The sequence below is a fragment of the Micromys minutus genome (genome assembly GCF_963924665.1).
Source record: "Micromys minutus genome assembly, chromosome: 16".
Taxonomy (NCBI): domain Eukaryota; kingdom Metazoa; phylum Chordata; class Mammalia; order Rodentia; family Muridae; genus Micromys; species Micromys minutus.
In genome coordinates, this window is record NC_137985.1 from 23898928 (window position 1) to 23916659 (window position 17732).

General features: G+C 39.3%; 1 protein-coding gene across 3 annotated transcripts in view; it reads left to right on the plus strand.

The window, feature by feature from the left end:
* The window catches only part of OPCML (opioid binding protein/cell adhesion molecule like), a gene marked incomplete at both ends in the record, with an annotated part of 1083292 nt that overhangs the window by 966738 nt on the left and 98822 nt on the right, over positions 1 to 17732 (plus strand). For all 3 annotated transcript variants that reach the window (XM_080929744.1, XM_080929745.1, XM_080929743.1), the window contains one exon: positions 9416 to 9541. In XM_080929744.1, the coding sequence (XP_080785870.1) occupies positions 9416 to 9541 (126 nt within the window). The remainder of the gene's footprint in view (positions 1 to 9415; positions 9542 to 17732) is intronic.

Here is a 17732-nt window from a genome sequence, read left to right on the forward strand (position 1 = left end):
CTTCAAAGTTACACCACCATACTTTATATATATTTGCCAAAGATTATTGTTGTCTGGTGATTATTATAATTATCCTGGCGTGTGGCAGGATTTTGGTTTACATTTTCCTGATAAGAAACATTGCTAAGCATATTTTGATATGCTCATTGGCCATGTCGAGGCCTTCTTCAGTAAGATATCCAGTGTGTCTATTTTATTTGCTGTTGGTGATTATCTTGTCACATATAATGGAATTGTAAATGATTCTGCCTATGCTTTTAATCTAAGGAATCTCAGCTTTTAAGTTCCAGCCTTTCATCCATTTTGAGTTCTGTTTTCTGTAAGATGTACAGCTGCATTCCAATGTGTACTTTGCACATGGATGTAAGTTGTTCCTGTGTGTTTTTCTTGGGAGCTGTGTTCTTTACTCATTGATTTGTCGTGACATCCTGTTGACAATGTCTGTGAACATTTACACATATTTCTGGATTTTCATTTAAGTTTTCTTATTGTATATGCATTTTTATGCTGATTTAATAATTAATGTGTGTTAATGTATTAATCATTATAAGAATTACATATCTATACATGCAGTGTTATATCTTAAGATAACAAACACTAATATGCTTTCTTGTTCATAGAAGTAACTCACTTGTAGATAGGTCTTGGATGTTTTACTGTCCTCCTTCTCCTCCTCCTCACTCCTCCTTTTCTCCCTCCTCACTTCTCCTTTTCTCCCTCCTCTTCCTGTCCTCCACTTCCTCCTCTTCCGCCTCTTCTTCTTCCTTCTCCTCTCTTTTCCTCCCCTAGTTTTCTTTTGAGACAGGGTTTGATATTGCCTAGGCTGGTCTTAATCTCATTACATAGCCCAGGATAGCCTTGACGTTCCAGTAATCCTCCTGCCTCTTGCTCTGCAGTGCTAGAATTATGAACATCAGAGACACTGACAACTTCTGAGTCCAGTTTTAGACTACAGAAGACTTGAGAGTTCACAGTCTAGTTCCTTCATTTTAAGACTCTCCAAATAAAATAGGCTCCCCAAACGAATGGACACAGATATGTAGTACTCAGCAGGTGAGCTAAGAGACTTTCAAAAGATTGTATAGTCCAGGAAGGAAGACTGGAACCCAGTTCTTCATATTCGCCAGACAGCGTACTTGTGTTTATTTCTGATTTTGATTGTTAGTAAATTGCTATGCCATTTCCCACGCAAAATACTGCACAAGCTAACCTAGCATGAATGCAACATTTTCCAGTGTAGTCTTGCCTCTTGTTTAGGAAATAAGCCACCCTATTAAGATGCAGAAAGGTAACCTCACAAGAATAAAACCTGAAATCTTTAAGAGCACTTGCTATATTATTTTTTTTTTTTTTGTAAATTAGAATTGAGTGCTTAAAACTATAATGAAAAGTGTTTCATATTTCTATTACCCTCACAAGATCTCTTAATATTTTGTTATTCCCTGAGCATCATAATAACATTAAGAAGAAAATAGTAATAATGGTCATTTAAGACACTTAGAAACCATTCTCTCTAATCTCATCTCTACACACCTGCAAGGAAGATATTCTTACGCCCATTTTACAGCACAGAATGCTAAAATTAAAATTTGTCCTTTTCAAAAATCAATTCAAACCAGAAGAAAATAGTATTCAAGTGTTAGTATCTAGGACTGCAGTCAAGCGAGGATTTGGTTTTAGCCCTCCAGGTTAACTAAGACATTCCACAATAAAATCTTTTAAGTGAAGAGAGTAGAGTTCTGGTGTTAGCTGGCTGCCTCAGGAAGTCGAAGCCTTGGGGAATAGAACATGGGCAGATGTCCCTAGTGGACAATGGGACCTTGGTAGGGCATTGAGGGACAGCACAGAAGCTTATCAGGTCTAGGTAACTGAGAGAAATAGGTTAACCCCAGCCAGGTCCCATTCAAGGCTGTAGCTTCTCAGCCAGATTAAAATGCAGACTCACACTGAGGACTTTTAAACATCCTGTCTTTCTTTTTTTTATCTAGACTCAGTGCCCACCCATGAACAGAAAGGCCATCCCTGACTTCTTGCTGGCACAGGAGCTCATAGTGATAGAAAAGGGATCAGAGACTCAGAGAGACCTCAGCAGCAGCACTGTGCTGTGTGGTGCCAGCCAGAGGACTGCAGCCAAGCAGGCAGCTCGAATGTGTAAGGAAGCCATGGCCAGAATCTGGAGGTGTGGCTCTAACAAGGGCTCCCCTACTTGACATCTCAAGAGTTGGTCCAACCTAAGCTTTTATGGTCCTTATACCTCATACTTCTAACCCACCCAGCTTGCAGTTGTCACTGGGATCAAAATAGATACCAAAGTCATTGCAAATGAAAGACGGCTTCCTCCTGTGCCAAGTATGGTAGCCAGAGGCCTATTTGACAAGGCTGACAAGGAAAAGCAGCAGCCACCGCTGCATGTTAGTTCTTTCTAACATGGACCTCAGCTGAGATAGGCTATGTGGTAGACTAGGCAGGATGCTGAGGCCTATCAACTGTCTAATGTTCCTTCTAGAAAGACTTTCCAACAGACAGAAGGAGCATTCTGTTCCATGCACATGACTGAAGTTGTCCCTACGCATTGGTTCAGGTGCAATGCTCAGCAGAAGAGGAAGATGTCAGACATACCTGGAGTACGTTCTGCCATAGCCAGAGAGCCAGAGTATGTTTGCTATGTGACAATTTATGTATGGAAATGCCTACCTAAGGCTGTAGAACATTAGCTGGTATGTACTATGTTTATACCAATATTATTCATTTATACCAATAGTATTTGTAGATATAATCTTATAGAGCATACTCTATTATTTATGTTTCTAAACACTATATGATTGTAGTTATATAGGTCAAATTACAAAACTATACTTATTAATGCGACTTACTGTATATAATTTACTTTATCACATTTATTAATTTACTTAGTTACCGAATAAATTTAACTTAATTAAATATAAGTAAATTCCCCATTGCCAGCCATTGAAGGCAAGGTTTATGCATAAACCCTGACATAAAGTGAAATAAACTGAGTATTGGAACATGAGCAGTAAGAAAGGCTGGAGATGTTTCTGTTTGTAAATGACACCCACAGCATTACAGCATCAGTCATGAGCACAGGAAGAACTGACTGAAGTTTGCATTTATTTGATAAGAGCTGACGGATTTCCAGGTCCTGGCTGACGTGCTGTGTGAAGTCATGTTTACTTCTTAGGACAATCAGGAGAGGCACATTTTGTCAGCTTTGCTTTACAGATAGCAATCCAGAGTCTGGAAAGAAATGGGTTAAAGCTACACAGGCCATGGGGCGCTCCTGAACTCCTGAACCTGAGTGGGGGACATAAAACCTTCCCTCCGTGGCCACTGTTTGCCAGGAGAGGATAACATATGCAAAAATACCTGACTCATCTCTGTTGGCTTTGTACAAAAGAAGCTTCAAGTTCCCCTCACCTTCAAGTAAGCCATTTCTAACTCAAGCATGCTTTCTCACAAGAACATGATCTACAGCACAAAAGTCTACCGGTAGATATTTATGTATTCAACAAGTTTTCATTGTATGTCAAGCATTTCTAAGTCTGGGACCCATTGTGCTTTCTCAAGTCTCTGCTTGAAGTGCAGTGAGGAACAAGCAAGCAGGTCCTTTCAATGACTACAAAAGCACAAAACTCTAAGTATCATAGAGAAAAATGTTGAGTATTAAGAAGAAACTGTAATGAAAAGGCCCAAATAAGACAAGCAGTTGGGGAAGAGCCGGAGTCATTAGCAAAGACTTTTACAACTGGTCCCATAAAGAAGACTTACACCAGTAAATACGGTCCTGAGTGTTTCAGGGAGAGGCAACTGAAGAACAAATGACAGGTCTCTAGGATACTCTATGCTTGACACATTTAAAAAAAAATACTCAACTTGGAAATCTATTCATCTACCATCTACACGTTACATTATAAGGGGGTTAGGAGTATATATCAGGCACCGTGTTGTATAACAGCATCACAGGGAGAGATTTACATCTCTGGCATAACCAAAGATAAGGAGTATGCTAAAGAATGCCTTAGTAGACACTTGGGGAGAAACTTGGCCTCATTAAAGGAATTTTTATTTTAGGGTGGGGGGGTGGTGGTTATTGACACTGGCTCTAGGGCATAGACACATGACTGTATTTTGAGCCAGAGGGAACAGTGTGTAGAAAAACACAGACTGAGAGTAGAACACACTAGTAAGAGACCAGAAGGCTGCCAGTGAGGCTACAGACAGACAGACTGACACTGAGCAAACACATCCTGCTAAGAATTTCACGCCGTGTCTGCTGGGCAATGGGTATATATTGTAGGATTTGGATCGAAACACAGTAATTGTAGTAACATGCTGTACAAAAATACAGAGATTGTTGTATACGGTAGTAAAATGTAGACCCTGACTTACTTTTGTAATATTTTAAGCAAGAAAAGATGAGAATTGTCAGTTAAGTCAATGGTAGTGGGTTTGAAGATGAATGGCCAGGTTCCAGATAACATTTTGAAGTATCTAAAGTAAAGCAGGTGGCCATGATGTAGGTACAGAGATTGGGTATATACCTCGTGGTGGAATAGACCTCAAAAACACTCAGATATATAATAGTTCCAAAGGATATTTAGTTTCAGCCTGCTAAACATTGTCTGCCTACAAATAATATTAATGATAGATAGTTCTGAGTCTCTCCAGATGTGCACTGAGCAGTCTGCAAACCTGTGTGAATGCCCTGTAGTCATCTGCCTTATTAGTCAATTTTCTTTTCATTGGCAGAAGCAATTTAAAGGCCATGGGATTTATTTTAACTCAAGCACATGTATCTAATGGGCCACATGTGCCTGCAGATTCTGTGAATACAACCCAACACAAAACCATTACTACACTTAAAACATGAAAATTTTTTTAATTATGTTTCTGTGACTTGGCTACATGGTTCTTTGGTGCAAATTATATAGATGACAATATTTTTGTCAGAATGTCAAAAGGCTCAAATTACCTAAAAGGTACAATTCTTCATGAAGAGAAAGGCAAAGTAACTGGGATTGCTTGGTTCATGGCAGCAGACAGGAAGAAGAGACATATTACTAAAAATAGAGATGCACTATAAGCCACAAGACCCATCTTAATGGTCTCTACCAGCCTACCAGAAATTATGTCTCAAAGGTTATGTAACTTTAAACAGCACCATTAGCCTAAGAACAAATATTCAAACACAAGTGTATGTGGGAAAAATTTCACAGTAAAGACATAACTATCACAGTCAGTGGATAAAATATAAACAACAACAACAAAATAAAAACCAGAGCCCTGGTCCACCAGTGGAGAGAATGAAAGGCATCTTCAGGTTGGACTTGAAAATATTTTGTTTGAAATCCTTCAGATATACGTTCACTGCCCTGCCTTTTACTATGTTCAGCTTGGGCATTTCAAAGTAAGACTTATATTCATTTCTTTGTCTCTGTCTCATAATTTATCAATACTAGCATGATATTTGGACTCATTTGTCACAGATTGCTATTTTCACTGAATACAGATCTGTTCTCCACATGTAAAGAAGCATGTGAAATTATTCCTGTGACATTTTATTATCTTCAGAAGTTATCATGGAAGCAAGGATAGAACTTCATGATATTACTAATACCAATTCAGATTAAAAATTATATTAGAAATACTGAACAACTCAGTGGACATGCAACACAGTTGGGCTTGGAGAAGCACGGATGGCTAAGATGTGCTCAGGCTGACAAAGATCTGCATTGAACTGGAGACTCTTAGATGGAGAAGTGGTTCCCTGTGGAAAGTGCTTTGAGGGCTGGTGTCGGGAGAAGGGGGTGAAGGCAAGAAGACTAAAGAGCAAGTGTCTATGGACATGTTACATTTGAAGAGCTGATGATATTAAACCAAAAGAAAACAGCATAATCCTATATGGATTAATCCTATATAATCCTGGGACACTCTACTGAACATTCTCTATGCCTCAGCTCTTCATTTTATTTGCCTTTTTATAATTATAATCTCATCATTTTTGTTGTTGAGACCATTCATGTGTAAAACCATTTGAGCCAAACGATGTTGGCTACCAAGGGTTTCATAACTGAGACCCAAAAGGACCTTACTCGTCCATATCACTTCACTGCTGACTTATTGATGATCTACATGCTGTGTCAGAGTTTGTCATTCTTCTTTTGAGAAAATGACACACTCCCCCTGATTTACCAGGAATGACAGATAGTGTTGCCTGGTAGAGGGGAACTCTGTGGTTTGCCTAGGCCCTCTACTCCAGTAGCTTGTTCTCAGGAGTGATATTCACTAGACACCTGGGAACTATGGGGGGTCACACTAAGTTGCTACCCAATCATCCTAGCATCATTTTTCCGTTTCCCTTCAAACTAGCACAAGAAAAACCATGCCACTAAAAATTACACCTCTATAATGGATGCTGTTCTGGGAGTTGCAGCCCAAGGTATCATGGACAGTGAGTGACTTAATAAGTCACACATATGCTTTCCTTGACTGTGTCTATGTTCCTTGCAGAGAGACCCTGGGGTCTTCATAAAGAAGCCTTAAAATGGCCAAACATTTCTGGCTAAAGGACATATATTTTGCAAATATTTTGAAGCTTCACAGAAGTTGTTGCTTTATAGAAATGAGAAAACATGTATTGATATTTCTATGCTCAGACCTACTTTTCAAAACAAGCAAAAAAGGACTGAAAAACAGGTAGAACCATTTTCTCCTGAGTATGTAGTACAGTTGGAAAGTACACTATTTTTTCCCAGTGTGCATTTTGGTAAAATATGTGCACTGAAATTTCAGGGCAATTCCTAATGCAGAAATAACCCCTGATATTACAGATTTATAAGCTAAGCAATTTTTATTTATTTGCTAATGTGAATTCCTTTAAGAGCTCAAATGTACTGCTAGTTACTTATGGCTTCTCCTTGAAAAGTCTTACCTATGAGGTCTCAACAGTGAGAAACCACAGGCTGCAGGGTTGTCAGTGTTTAACATCAGGCTGAATTCCCTTCTGCCAGTGACTTGTATAGTTTAGAATCTACCAGTGTATCAGTTGCTTTTTGATAGTTAATAACTAATAATTAAAGTGGCAATACAAATGAATCAACATGACTATAGGCTCGGTGACTTTTCTCTAATCTTTCTTTTGACGCCAAAGGTGAGGGTGGAGTAGGAGGAATGGGAAAGAATCTGAAAGCTATCGTCCTGAGGTTTGCCTCCCTTAGCCTTAAAATTCTGTTCAGCCTGTTATCTGAATCCTCCTCTCAAAGAGGAATTCAGCACATGTCCTTGACAACCTTTAAGTACAAGATACAGGAATCCCTCATGCATTTGGTCCCTAAGGAATGAGACAGGGTGATGCCCTAGCTACAACACAGCTTTCTTTTTCATCTCCCAGAGGCGGGCTTGGATGAAATGACACAGGAAGGATGGCTTCAGTATTGGGAACACATAAGGAGGGGCAACAGAAGGACTGTGGCATTTGAGTGGTTCCCTAAAGATAAGCAAAGCCTTTAAAGGAAAGGGGTGAGGAAGATAGGGAAATAGAATAGTCTTCTGGGTACCCCAAAGCCCTGAGAGGATCCAAAAGCATCAGTATCTGCCATGTGTGATGTACTTGACAGCTGTCTATAGTTATGAGGTTGTAGTCAGACTGCAATCTCCACTTACATATGCTCCACCCGGACTGAAAGAGTCAGTAAAGGAGCAGACTGATTACATCATTACCTCAAAAGGTCATGCTAACTACATGATAGGAAGGATAGACTAGATGGACTTAGATGCGCAAAGGGACCAGTGCAAAATTCCAGGTCAGAGACTATTGTAGACGTCTATTGAGAACTGATTAGAAACCCAAGGAGAAAATGATGATGAGTGGAGTTGACATGGACTCCAGGTACTTTCCTATCCTGAGCTTTTATTGAAGTTGATAATTAAGGCCAGAAGGATAAAGAGTAAACTAAAGGGTGACATTATACCCTGAAGTGCCTAAGATCTCTAGACATCATCCAGTCCAAGAGAGGGAAACAATCTTGGAATGTTATTACTGCTTTTATTGTAATCAGCAACAGCATTTTTGTTGCTGCCATAGCAACCAATACATATTGAGTGCTTACTTTACTTCAACAACTCTGCTAAGACAGCCATTAAAATCATGCAGTAAAACATCTACCAGTTCACAGGTGAGGCATCAGAGTTCAAATAGATGAAAGCAAATTACTGATTAAGATCATACACTAGGTGTGAAATTGAACTCCAGAACCCTACCTCTAACTGATGGGATAGCATAACACTAATATTAATTCCCCTTTATACCAGAGATAGGTCCTATATTTCTATGGTTTTCCTTGAAATTTTCCAACACTATATCTTATATTGTAGAAGTCTTAGTCTAAATTTTGATTTGAGATCTTTCCAAGGCTAGTGTTATTTGGTGTGCAACTATCTCACTGTGCTGGGCAGTGGCAGTGATTCACAGGTCCAGACCTACCACATAGTAAGGAAGTGAACACACCAATCCTCCATGTTTTGTGGGGTTTCTGAGCTACGGCACTTGGTAGGTTTTGTACATTCATTGTACTTTGAACTTGATATTTAAAATTTACAATTATGTTTATTGGCTATAACTCCATCATAAACCAAGGGATAGCCATACAATGTAGAGGTGGCAACAGTAAATGACTACCCACACTCCAGTAGATAATCCTACACCCATCTACAGAGAGCAGTAAACAGACTCAGTAGCTTGTTTGTTTGTTTTTAAATAGAGAAGAGCACATTAAATTACAAGGAAAAGGTGGTAGGGGGTAGGGAAGAAATTAGAGAGGAGTATGGGGTATATGTTTGATCAAAAACACATGAGATGTAAGCATAAAGTTTGCAAAAATAAATTAACAATGATTAGCAAAATTTAGATTTGGTCTGAAGGATCCATGGATGGCTCAGTAAAAAATGTACTGATTTTGATGGTTTCCTATTGCTTTGTAAATATCTTTTTTGTTTGTAGGAAATACACATTCAATAACTCTCCTGTATGTGACTAGAAACTATGTAAAGGATTCTGTGGCTCAAAAGGGACTCTCTCATGCCCTTGTGTTTTACCTTTGATTTTGCCTCTAATTAACTATGTGGTTATATCTGGACCTTAAGATCTGCCAAGGCCACAAACATACACACACAAGAATATGTATGCGTGTGTTCCTTCAGCAGGGAACAACAATGCGTTTTTCTGTTAGACACATTCTATAAATGGTGTCATTTATCAGCTCTTTGCCAAGACAAGCAAAGTGGGATTAAAATGATGTTCATCATACAAACATATAATATCATATTCATAGACTGACAGCCCTTTTTAAGCACAAAAAATCATTCCCAGTTTTTTCTTCTCTCCTGTGCTTCCTTATAGTTCCTCCTCAAATAATGAACATCTCTTCAGACATTACTGTGAATGAAGGAAGCAGTGTGACCCTGCTATGCCTTGCAATCGGCAGACCAGAACCGACGGTGACATGGAGACACCTGTCAGTCAAGGGTAAGGTATTTACCATGCAAAGTTTTGAGAGTGTATCTTAAAGGCCTGCTTGGTTCTCATGATAAAGGCAGAGAAGCAACCAGAAAATAACATTGTATGTGAATACACTAATATCCCATCTCAGGACCATACCTATTGGCTCTGAACACAAAGTTCACCCTGACAGGGAAAGGGGCAGTGGAGGTGAAGATTGCACTGAGCAAGACCTTACTGGGTGATCACTAATTGGTATTAAAACATCTGTTACCACTATCTCTAACTTAGTATGAAGGAAATCTAAAGGACATGGGTCCTATCTCCTTGGAAATAAAGCTTGCTCCAACTTGACCTTTCAAGGATGGGCACAGAGCCATCTGATATATTATACTGTTGCCAGACACTGTGATTGATTCTTGAGAATATACAAGAATCAAGTGCTCCCTCAGGCATTAGAAAACCCAAACATGAAACCAGTGACTAGGAAAATACACATATGCCTGTGTGTAATGTAAAACTACTGTACATCTAAAAGAAAGCAAGGGAGTAAATCTTAGTAACCTTGAGAAAGTCAGAGATATCACTAATACAAATTCCTTTTCTGAGAAGAAAAATAAAAAATAGACTTGCTTGAGTTTCCCAGGGTTGTCCTAAGCAAGTATAAAAAACTGCATGACTTAAATGACAATATATTTCTTTCTATTGCTAGAGGCCGTGTGCCAAAGGTCAAATCATGGCCAGGTTGGTCTCTTTCCTTAGCTGTAATGAAGGATCTAGTCAATTTTTCCCTCCCCTATTTTCTATCAGTCAAGGATATGCCTTGGTTTGTAAACACATCTCTTTGATCTTTGCCTTCATCCTCAGTAGCATTCTCCTTATGTGTGACTTATGCAAACTTCCCCTTTTTCTAAGGAGATTAGCCAAATCCTGTAGGGATCATACTAATTAACACTTTTTGTTTGTTTTACTTGATTGACTTTTAAAAAGATCCCATTTTCATCAAAACTGCAATTTGATGAGAAATACATTAAATCAATTAAAAAATTAGAAATCAATTTTTAGAAGTCTTCGAACAAAATAAAGGTACTGACTTTGGACAAAGAAATGGCACCAACTGTATACAAGAATTTCTTCCTTTCTTTTTTTTTTTTTCTTTCTTTTTTGAAGAAAAACTTGGAAGCAATTTTATTAAACCAAGAGTAAGATAGAATTGCTCACTATCCCCACTCTTTTTCTTTTTCTCTCTTACAACTTTATTTTTTTAAAAAAAGAAAGATACATATACAGATTTTTAAAGGCATTTTGGCATAACACTATATGTATTTTGTTTTTGTCAGTACTTAATTCTTTTAGAGGTTCAGTAGCATGCATTGAAATCCCACGAGTTACCATAAGCATGAAGTACATGTAGTACAGAACGAAACATGGAAACAGATTTCTTGGTAAGTATAGATTAAGCATAGTGATCTTTGAATACCAAAAATTGCCACAAGGCTATATTCTTAACTCTAGGATTATTAATGATTTAATGTCCAGGAGAATTTCTATAAATTGTCATCATAACAGCCCACCTAAGAGTCATCAAATGGATGTATGAACAGCAAACAAAGTACATGAAAATCTGCCTAATATCACTGTCATAGAAGTGACAACCAAACCAAAATGAGAGACCACAATGGTAGAGCCATGAAATAACACTATGAGAGAGCATGATACATCACTGAGGTAGAGCCTAAGATACTAGTATAGTAGAGCCTTGAGTTAGACTGTGGTGAAACCATAATACTCCACTATGCCAAAACTCAACAGACTGAGAATATCAAGTGTTGGTGAGAAAGTTGGCCCCAGAAGTCAAGATAAGTCAAAATGAATATGACTTTACATTACAAATAACTACTGAGTATAAATAAGATTCTAACAAAATTTGACATATCCAGTCATTTAAGAAATAATGTCCTAATTTGGGACATCAGTCCTCTTAGTAACCCCCAAAGGGAGAAGTATCACCTGAGCTGTTTGCTTTCACACAAACTAAGAACATTTTTTCCACCCCCTCACGTTCTCTAAAGAAAGATAATGCTAATAAATCTGCTCAACATTTTGAATAAAGACTGCAGATATTGAAACCTAAAATTTTCATATTATAACAGAGACAAAAGCATCGAAACACACATACAGTGGGCACTGCCAAGCTTAGCTTTGGTGTAAGTGCAACCAGAGTGCATGTCCCTAAAGGTGAGAGCCCCGGGTGACTTTTGTCTAAAGCTGGTGAGAATTTACACTTTATGTGATCCACAAGAATATGTCTAACCAGGAGACCAATTTCTATTCATTTTGTAAAGTTGGGTGCATCTATAAATGCTTTAAATCCCAAAATATACTTATTTGATCCCAACTCCATGCCTGGAAATATTGTAAAAGGCATTTTGACTTTGTGTAAGTGTTTTGAAGCAATTCTTTCTAATGCTATACTGGTAAGAGTTCCTTCCCCTTTAAAAAAAAGAAAGAGAGATAATGATTCATTCATCTCCCAACCTTTTGTATAGTTTAATAGTTGCAATTCAGTGTCAGGAAAAAAAAAAAAAACCAGCAAATTCTAAATTTAAATGTTGCCTGTGCTCCTTTAGTCTCTAGGACTGCACTCCACTGTGAGCAGGGCTTTGTTTCCAGGCCTTTGGTTCACCAGCTTTCATGACTACCATTGTCTTTGCATATCTGCTTGCAATGACATTTAAACAGTTCAACTCAAGACATTGTCTCTGAAGTTTTAAAGATCTGGAGAGTTTGCATGTTTGAAATTTGCATCTGATGCATGAACCCAGTGTCTTCTCTGTTTAAAAAAAAATGTTGAGCTCTACTTGATCTGAGGGAATTATTCTAAAGCATCAGAGAAATATCCAGTACCAGTGAGCACCAAACAGCATACTGAGGGAAAAACAGAGTCTTAGTTAGTTGAGAATGGAAGAGGAAGGAAATAAAGGTTACATTCCCATTTCTTCTTTTTACTTTCCAATATGTTACACATGAGGATTAAATTCAAGGAACAGTTCTATTCCCCAAAGACTAATGCAGTTCCTGAAATATATGACTTAAGTTCTGGACTTCCATAATTGGAATAAGTAAAGCATTGAGGAAAATATTTCAATGAACAGATGATTAAGGACTAAGAATAGAGACAGGGGATGGAGAAAAGATGGAGGAAGAAGATGAACCAGAACCACATGGCCTGGAGGAGTCACTGGACCAGCAGAACAAGCACAGCAGTTCCAAGTCTGAAGAGGACAGAACTCACCTGTAGAGGATGCAGACTATGAGGGATTGAGAAGCTGAATCATGCCGATTAAAGTGATTGGATTGAGAAGCATTTAGAATAGTCCTAAACCATACCCTAAAGTGAGTCTGAGAAAGGATTTTTAAGGAGTATTTTCTGAGGGGGAAGTCCAAGACCACCAACCAAACTGGGAGGAGTCATCACAAGGTCTGAAGGGAATAACAAACAGGAAAGAGGAAAGCTACCTTCAGAAGTCTGGGCTCTGTTTCCTGCCCACCATAAAGGAGTTCCTCCACCTGTCCTCTGTTTCATGAACAAGTTCTGACAAGTTAAGATGCCTTCCCTTATGATGTTTGTGACAGCCTAAGTGTAAGACAAGCACAAGAGTGAACAATGGCTGTGCAGAGATTGGCACAATTCCTTCATTTATGGACGATGGACCCCAGCAACCAAAGGACACTGGGGATGGCTACTGCTATTCCTATCTGGACTACATCTGGAATTAAGTTAAGTCCAAAACTGGAAGGCATAACTTAAAAAAAATTATTTTCCTTAAATTGAAGTAGATAAATCCAGTTCGAATAAAGACTCTTCAGGTGGAAACACACACACTTTTAATCTGAGTCTGGAGGCAGGAAAACACACACCTTTAGTCTAGATCTTGAGACTAGAAGACATACCTTCACCTGGGCCACACCTTCTGCTGGAGGCCTATGAAAGCCCATGGAAGAAGGAAGCTTTGTGTCTTTGGCTGTTCGCTCTCATCTTTTGTCACTGTTATGTCTAAAAATATAAGGAACCTCTAAAGTTGAAATAAAAGACATAATGAGGAAAAATTACAAAAACAAAGTAAGCAAACAAACAAAAGAACCCAAAACAAAACCAACCAAACAAAAAAAAAAACATAAAGCTTAAAGTAAAGGAATGGAATTATTTTGTAAAAGAATAATAGATTGTTTCGTGCAGAGATGTGATGGTAAATGTTTAAAATGGTCTGGGAGTGGGTTGGGAGGAGGAGGCCTTGAGTAGTGTCATCTGGTTCCCTTGGTGCAGATAACCTGCATATTGCTACATTCCCAGGAATCCCTCAGTAGCGACTCTGGAATTTCCAATCATTTTCTCACTATATCTAAGCAAGTCCACATTCCAAAAGTAGCTATGAGGGCTAGGGGACCCACGAGGTGCCAGATGTGACTCTAAAGACTTGAAGCTTCTCTAATTTCTAGACTGAATGAAGGGCTGAAGCCCTCCAGACCTGTTTCCTCTCCAGCATTAAAATTACAGTAGGATCCCAAGAGACAGCATCCCAGAAGACAGGACACCAATAGTGCTTCCCAGGATGCTCGACTCAAGCATATGACTGCATATCTTTAGATATAAAAAGTTATTCTTCATGTTCTATGCAGGAGAGATAACAGCTTACTAATAAAAATATATTCTTCGGGATAGGATGGAGAATATGACACTTGCCCAGTGGCCTTTACAAATGTAGATCCACTGAATGGTGACCTGCAGTGCAGGGCTAAGAAAATGATTCATGGGTTTCCACCTCAGAGATTTGACTTCCACAGAATAGGGTAGTTGTAAGGAAAGATGATGGGGCACCAATGAAAGGAAAAGTCACTGAAAGGAAAAGTCACAGGGCACCAATGTTGTGAAAAGATGACGTCCCGGGTTTCGGCACCAATGTTAGGGGAAGGATGAAGAGAATGGGAGGCAAGGGAGATGCCTCTGTGGGGCCCATGTTGGGAATCCCTTCCCCCTGAGGGACCAGCCACACAATGGTATAGTACAGAATAGTTTATTCAGGTCATAGGAGAGTTAAAAGGGTGGTAGAGGCAGAGAGAGAGAGAGAGAGAGAGAGAGAGAGAGAGAGAGAGAGAGAGAGAGAGAGAGAGAGAGATAAGAGGAGGCCAGCCATGAGCACATGGGAGAGAGGGGGGAAGGGAAGGGAAGAGGAGGGGTAAGAGTGGGACAGCAAGGCTGCAAGAGCACAAGAGAAAGAGAGAGAGGAGGGGTCAAGCAGCTCCTTTTATAGTGTCAGGTCACTGGGGTGGAGCATACCTGGCTACTGCTGGGTAATTGATATACCTGGCTGTTGCTAGGTAACTGAGGGGTGGGGTTTACAGAATCCCAACAGGCAAGCAAAGTGGATGAGCAAATGGCTAGTGTGTTTGCAGCATGCTGTGAAGGAGCTGTTTTCTGATTCCTTCCTGCAAAGAAGAGTGATTGGGATTCAGCAGAAGCAGGGGGATAGCTCTTCTGTGTGCAAGGGTGATGTGAATGCAAAGATACAGCGGTACAAACTGAGGCAGTATAGACAGACTTGCTGTTCTACAGAGAGCTGTGTTTCTTTCCCTCTTGTGATACCATAGCTATCCACTCTGATGCCTCACACCTGGCCCAATGTCTAATGACATACTTGGGAAGGCCAGATGTTTGGCGAACATAATAAAGTCTTCTCTTCTGTCTCCCTCCACTGAGATTTTAAGATGACAGCCATTCACCTGTGAGTGAGTCGCTCACACAATCTACTCACACAGGGTAATACCTTAGGGAGCCAGTGGATGAATTATTTTTGCAGAATTTTCTAGGTAAGTGAAGCTGACTCCTTTATGCATTGACTTGAGTCATTTTAATGAAAACCCTGTTTAAAAATGCACTGAGTTCTCTTCTGACTCTTAAGTGTGTGGATACCAGTGAGCCTCACTTGTTTGTACCTGGGAACCCAGTGACTAGGATAAGTAGGAACATAGCCCTTAAGTAGTTTAAATCCTGTCTGGTGTCCATTGTTTCTCTGCTTTTCCTTTGTAAAACCCCAACCACACTACTAATTGACAATTCTCCCTGAAGTTAATGTGCCTACTTTTTAGCTGCCACCTTTCTTCTGATTGTTTGCTTGTGATTTGTCACAATGAGAAATCTGTGTACCCCAGTGGATGGATCCTGAGGAAGAATTAGTAGGAGGGACCTTGGCTCTCCTGGAGGAGATGTATTCTGATGGTCATGAGGGACAAGTAGAATTTGGTATTATTTTAACACATGGCATTGCTAGGTAGATGGTTTCTGTGGCAGTGGTAGAGCTACTGCTAGCAAAGCCAAAATCCATGGTTCTCATTCGTTTGGTGATTTTATCTTCTGTTTGCTCTAATACTGAGCTAAGGAGTGTCCAGACTTATGCCAGTTTCTCATAGTCTTTGTTTGCTGCTTAATTCATGGGGGCAAAGTCTTAAAAAACTTACTAATTCCTTACCACCCCATTGTGGGGTGGCCATATTTGTAGGTACAAATTCATTTCAGATGGTGTATTATCTCACTGCATGTATTGGGTTTCAGTGTTTTGCACTAAAGACTAGAGCTTGTGAGTTCACCTTTAACAATGGGAAATATCCCTTTACCCATCCCCCTTATTCCCATTTTTCTCACTGTAAGATGGGACAGTGCATTTCAAACTCATTGTCAGGAGAGTTACAAAAACATCAACAGCAAGTATTCATCACTGTGGACCATGGACGATTCTCTCTCTCTCTCTCTCTCTCTCTCTCTCTCTCTCTCTCTCTCTCTCTCTCTCTCTCTCTCTCTCATATATATATGTATATTTACATATATATGTATATATATATATATATATATATATATATATATATAGTTTAATATATAGCAGTTTTCTGTGTAACTAGAAAAATGGAATTTCCTTCCATGGTTTTGTAGTCTTGTTAACAAAAGAGTTTAAATATAGATTCAGATCAAAGCACCAAGATCCATTTTATTACTCTGAAAGAATAATGGCAGAGCAGGCAAATTGTAAACTATGGCTGCTGGGAAGAGAGAGATGGATAGGAGGAAGAAAGACAGTCATACCTTTTAAGTAAAGGTACATAAGAGGGCAGAGTCAGCAATAGATACCAGCAAGCAGTTTTGTTCCTAAGTGGAAGCGGAGGGCCTTCAGGGAAATAGTGAGAAAGCCTGGAATGTCAGGAAATGCATGCTTTGTCCTTTGCACAGTATTGGGAAAAAAAGGAGGAGAAAACAAACATTATCCCTTTTGAGCAGGAACTCAGAAATGTGGGCAGGCTTAGTAACAGTACTGTCTTACAGAAGGTCTGTAAGCAACTACATGGGGCAAGTTTTGGGGGAGGGTACATATATTTTCTCAACAAGGGTTAATTAGTCCTTCTACCTCCCTAGCACATTGCTAGATAAATCACCTTTACAGATGGTGTAGACTCAGGGTCAGATGATTGGCAGGCCCAGCTACATAAAAGCTTGAGGGAATAGACACTACTATGTATTGCTCTAATGTTTGGGGCAGGCCAGAATGTCATGTCTCCACTCAGGGGAGAAGTAGGTCTCACATTAAATTCTTTTGACCAGAAGGAAGCTATTTTTCCCACACTGGGCTTCAACAAAGCTATTTAAATCTTAAAGATGGACAAAGCAGATGTTTTCCATTTGGGTATTTTCAAGGTAACAGAAGGTAGAGTCCAACATCAGCCAGGATGGAGGGGGTCCAATGACCTCCAAGATTGCTCATCCCTCTCTAGTTGTATAACCACTGTGTCAAAGCCAGTCTTGTATTTAATTTATTTAATGTTCCTGCAGTCCTGAAACAAAAGAGCTACTGTCTAATTTTATTTCCTTATTCCTTTCTTGTTGAATCATTAATTAAGCAAGTTTCTGATCTCTACTTGTAAACTGGAAAGTTATACAGATGCTTTATTATAATAGACAAATTTGGAAAAAAGCCAAATCTTTTCTTACACTGGGTGGTTATCCAAACAAAATATTCCATTCAAGCCATGGGATACTTCACAGCAAAAAGAAGAAGGAGGAGGAGGAGGAGGATGAGGAGGAGGAGGAGAAAGAAGAAGAAGGAGGAGGAGGAGGAGGAGAAGGGGAAGAAGAAGAAGGAGAAAGAAGAAATAAAAGAAGGAAACAGAGACA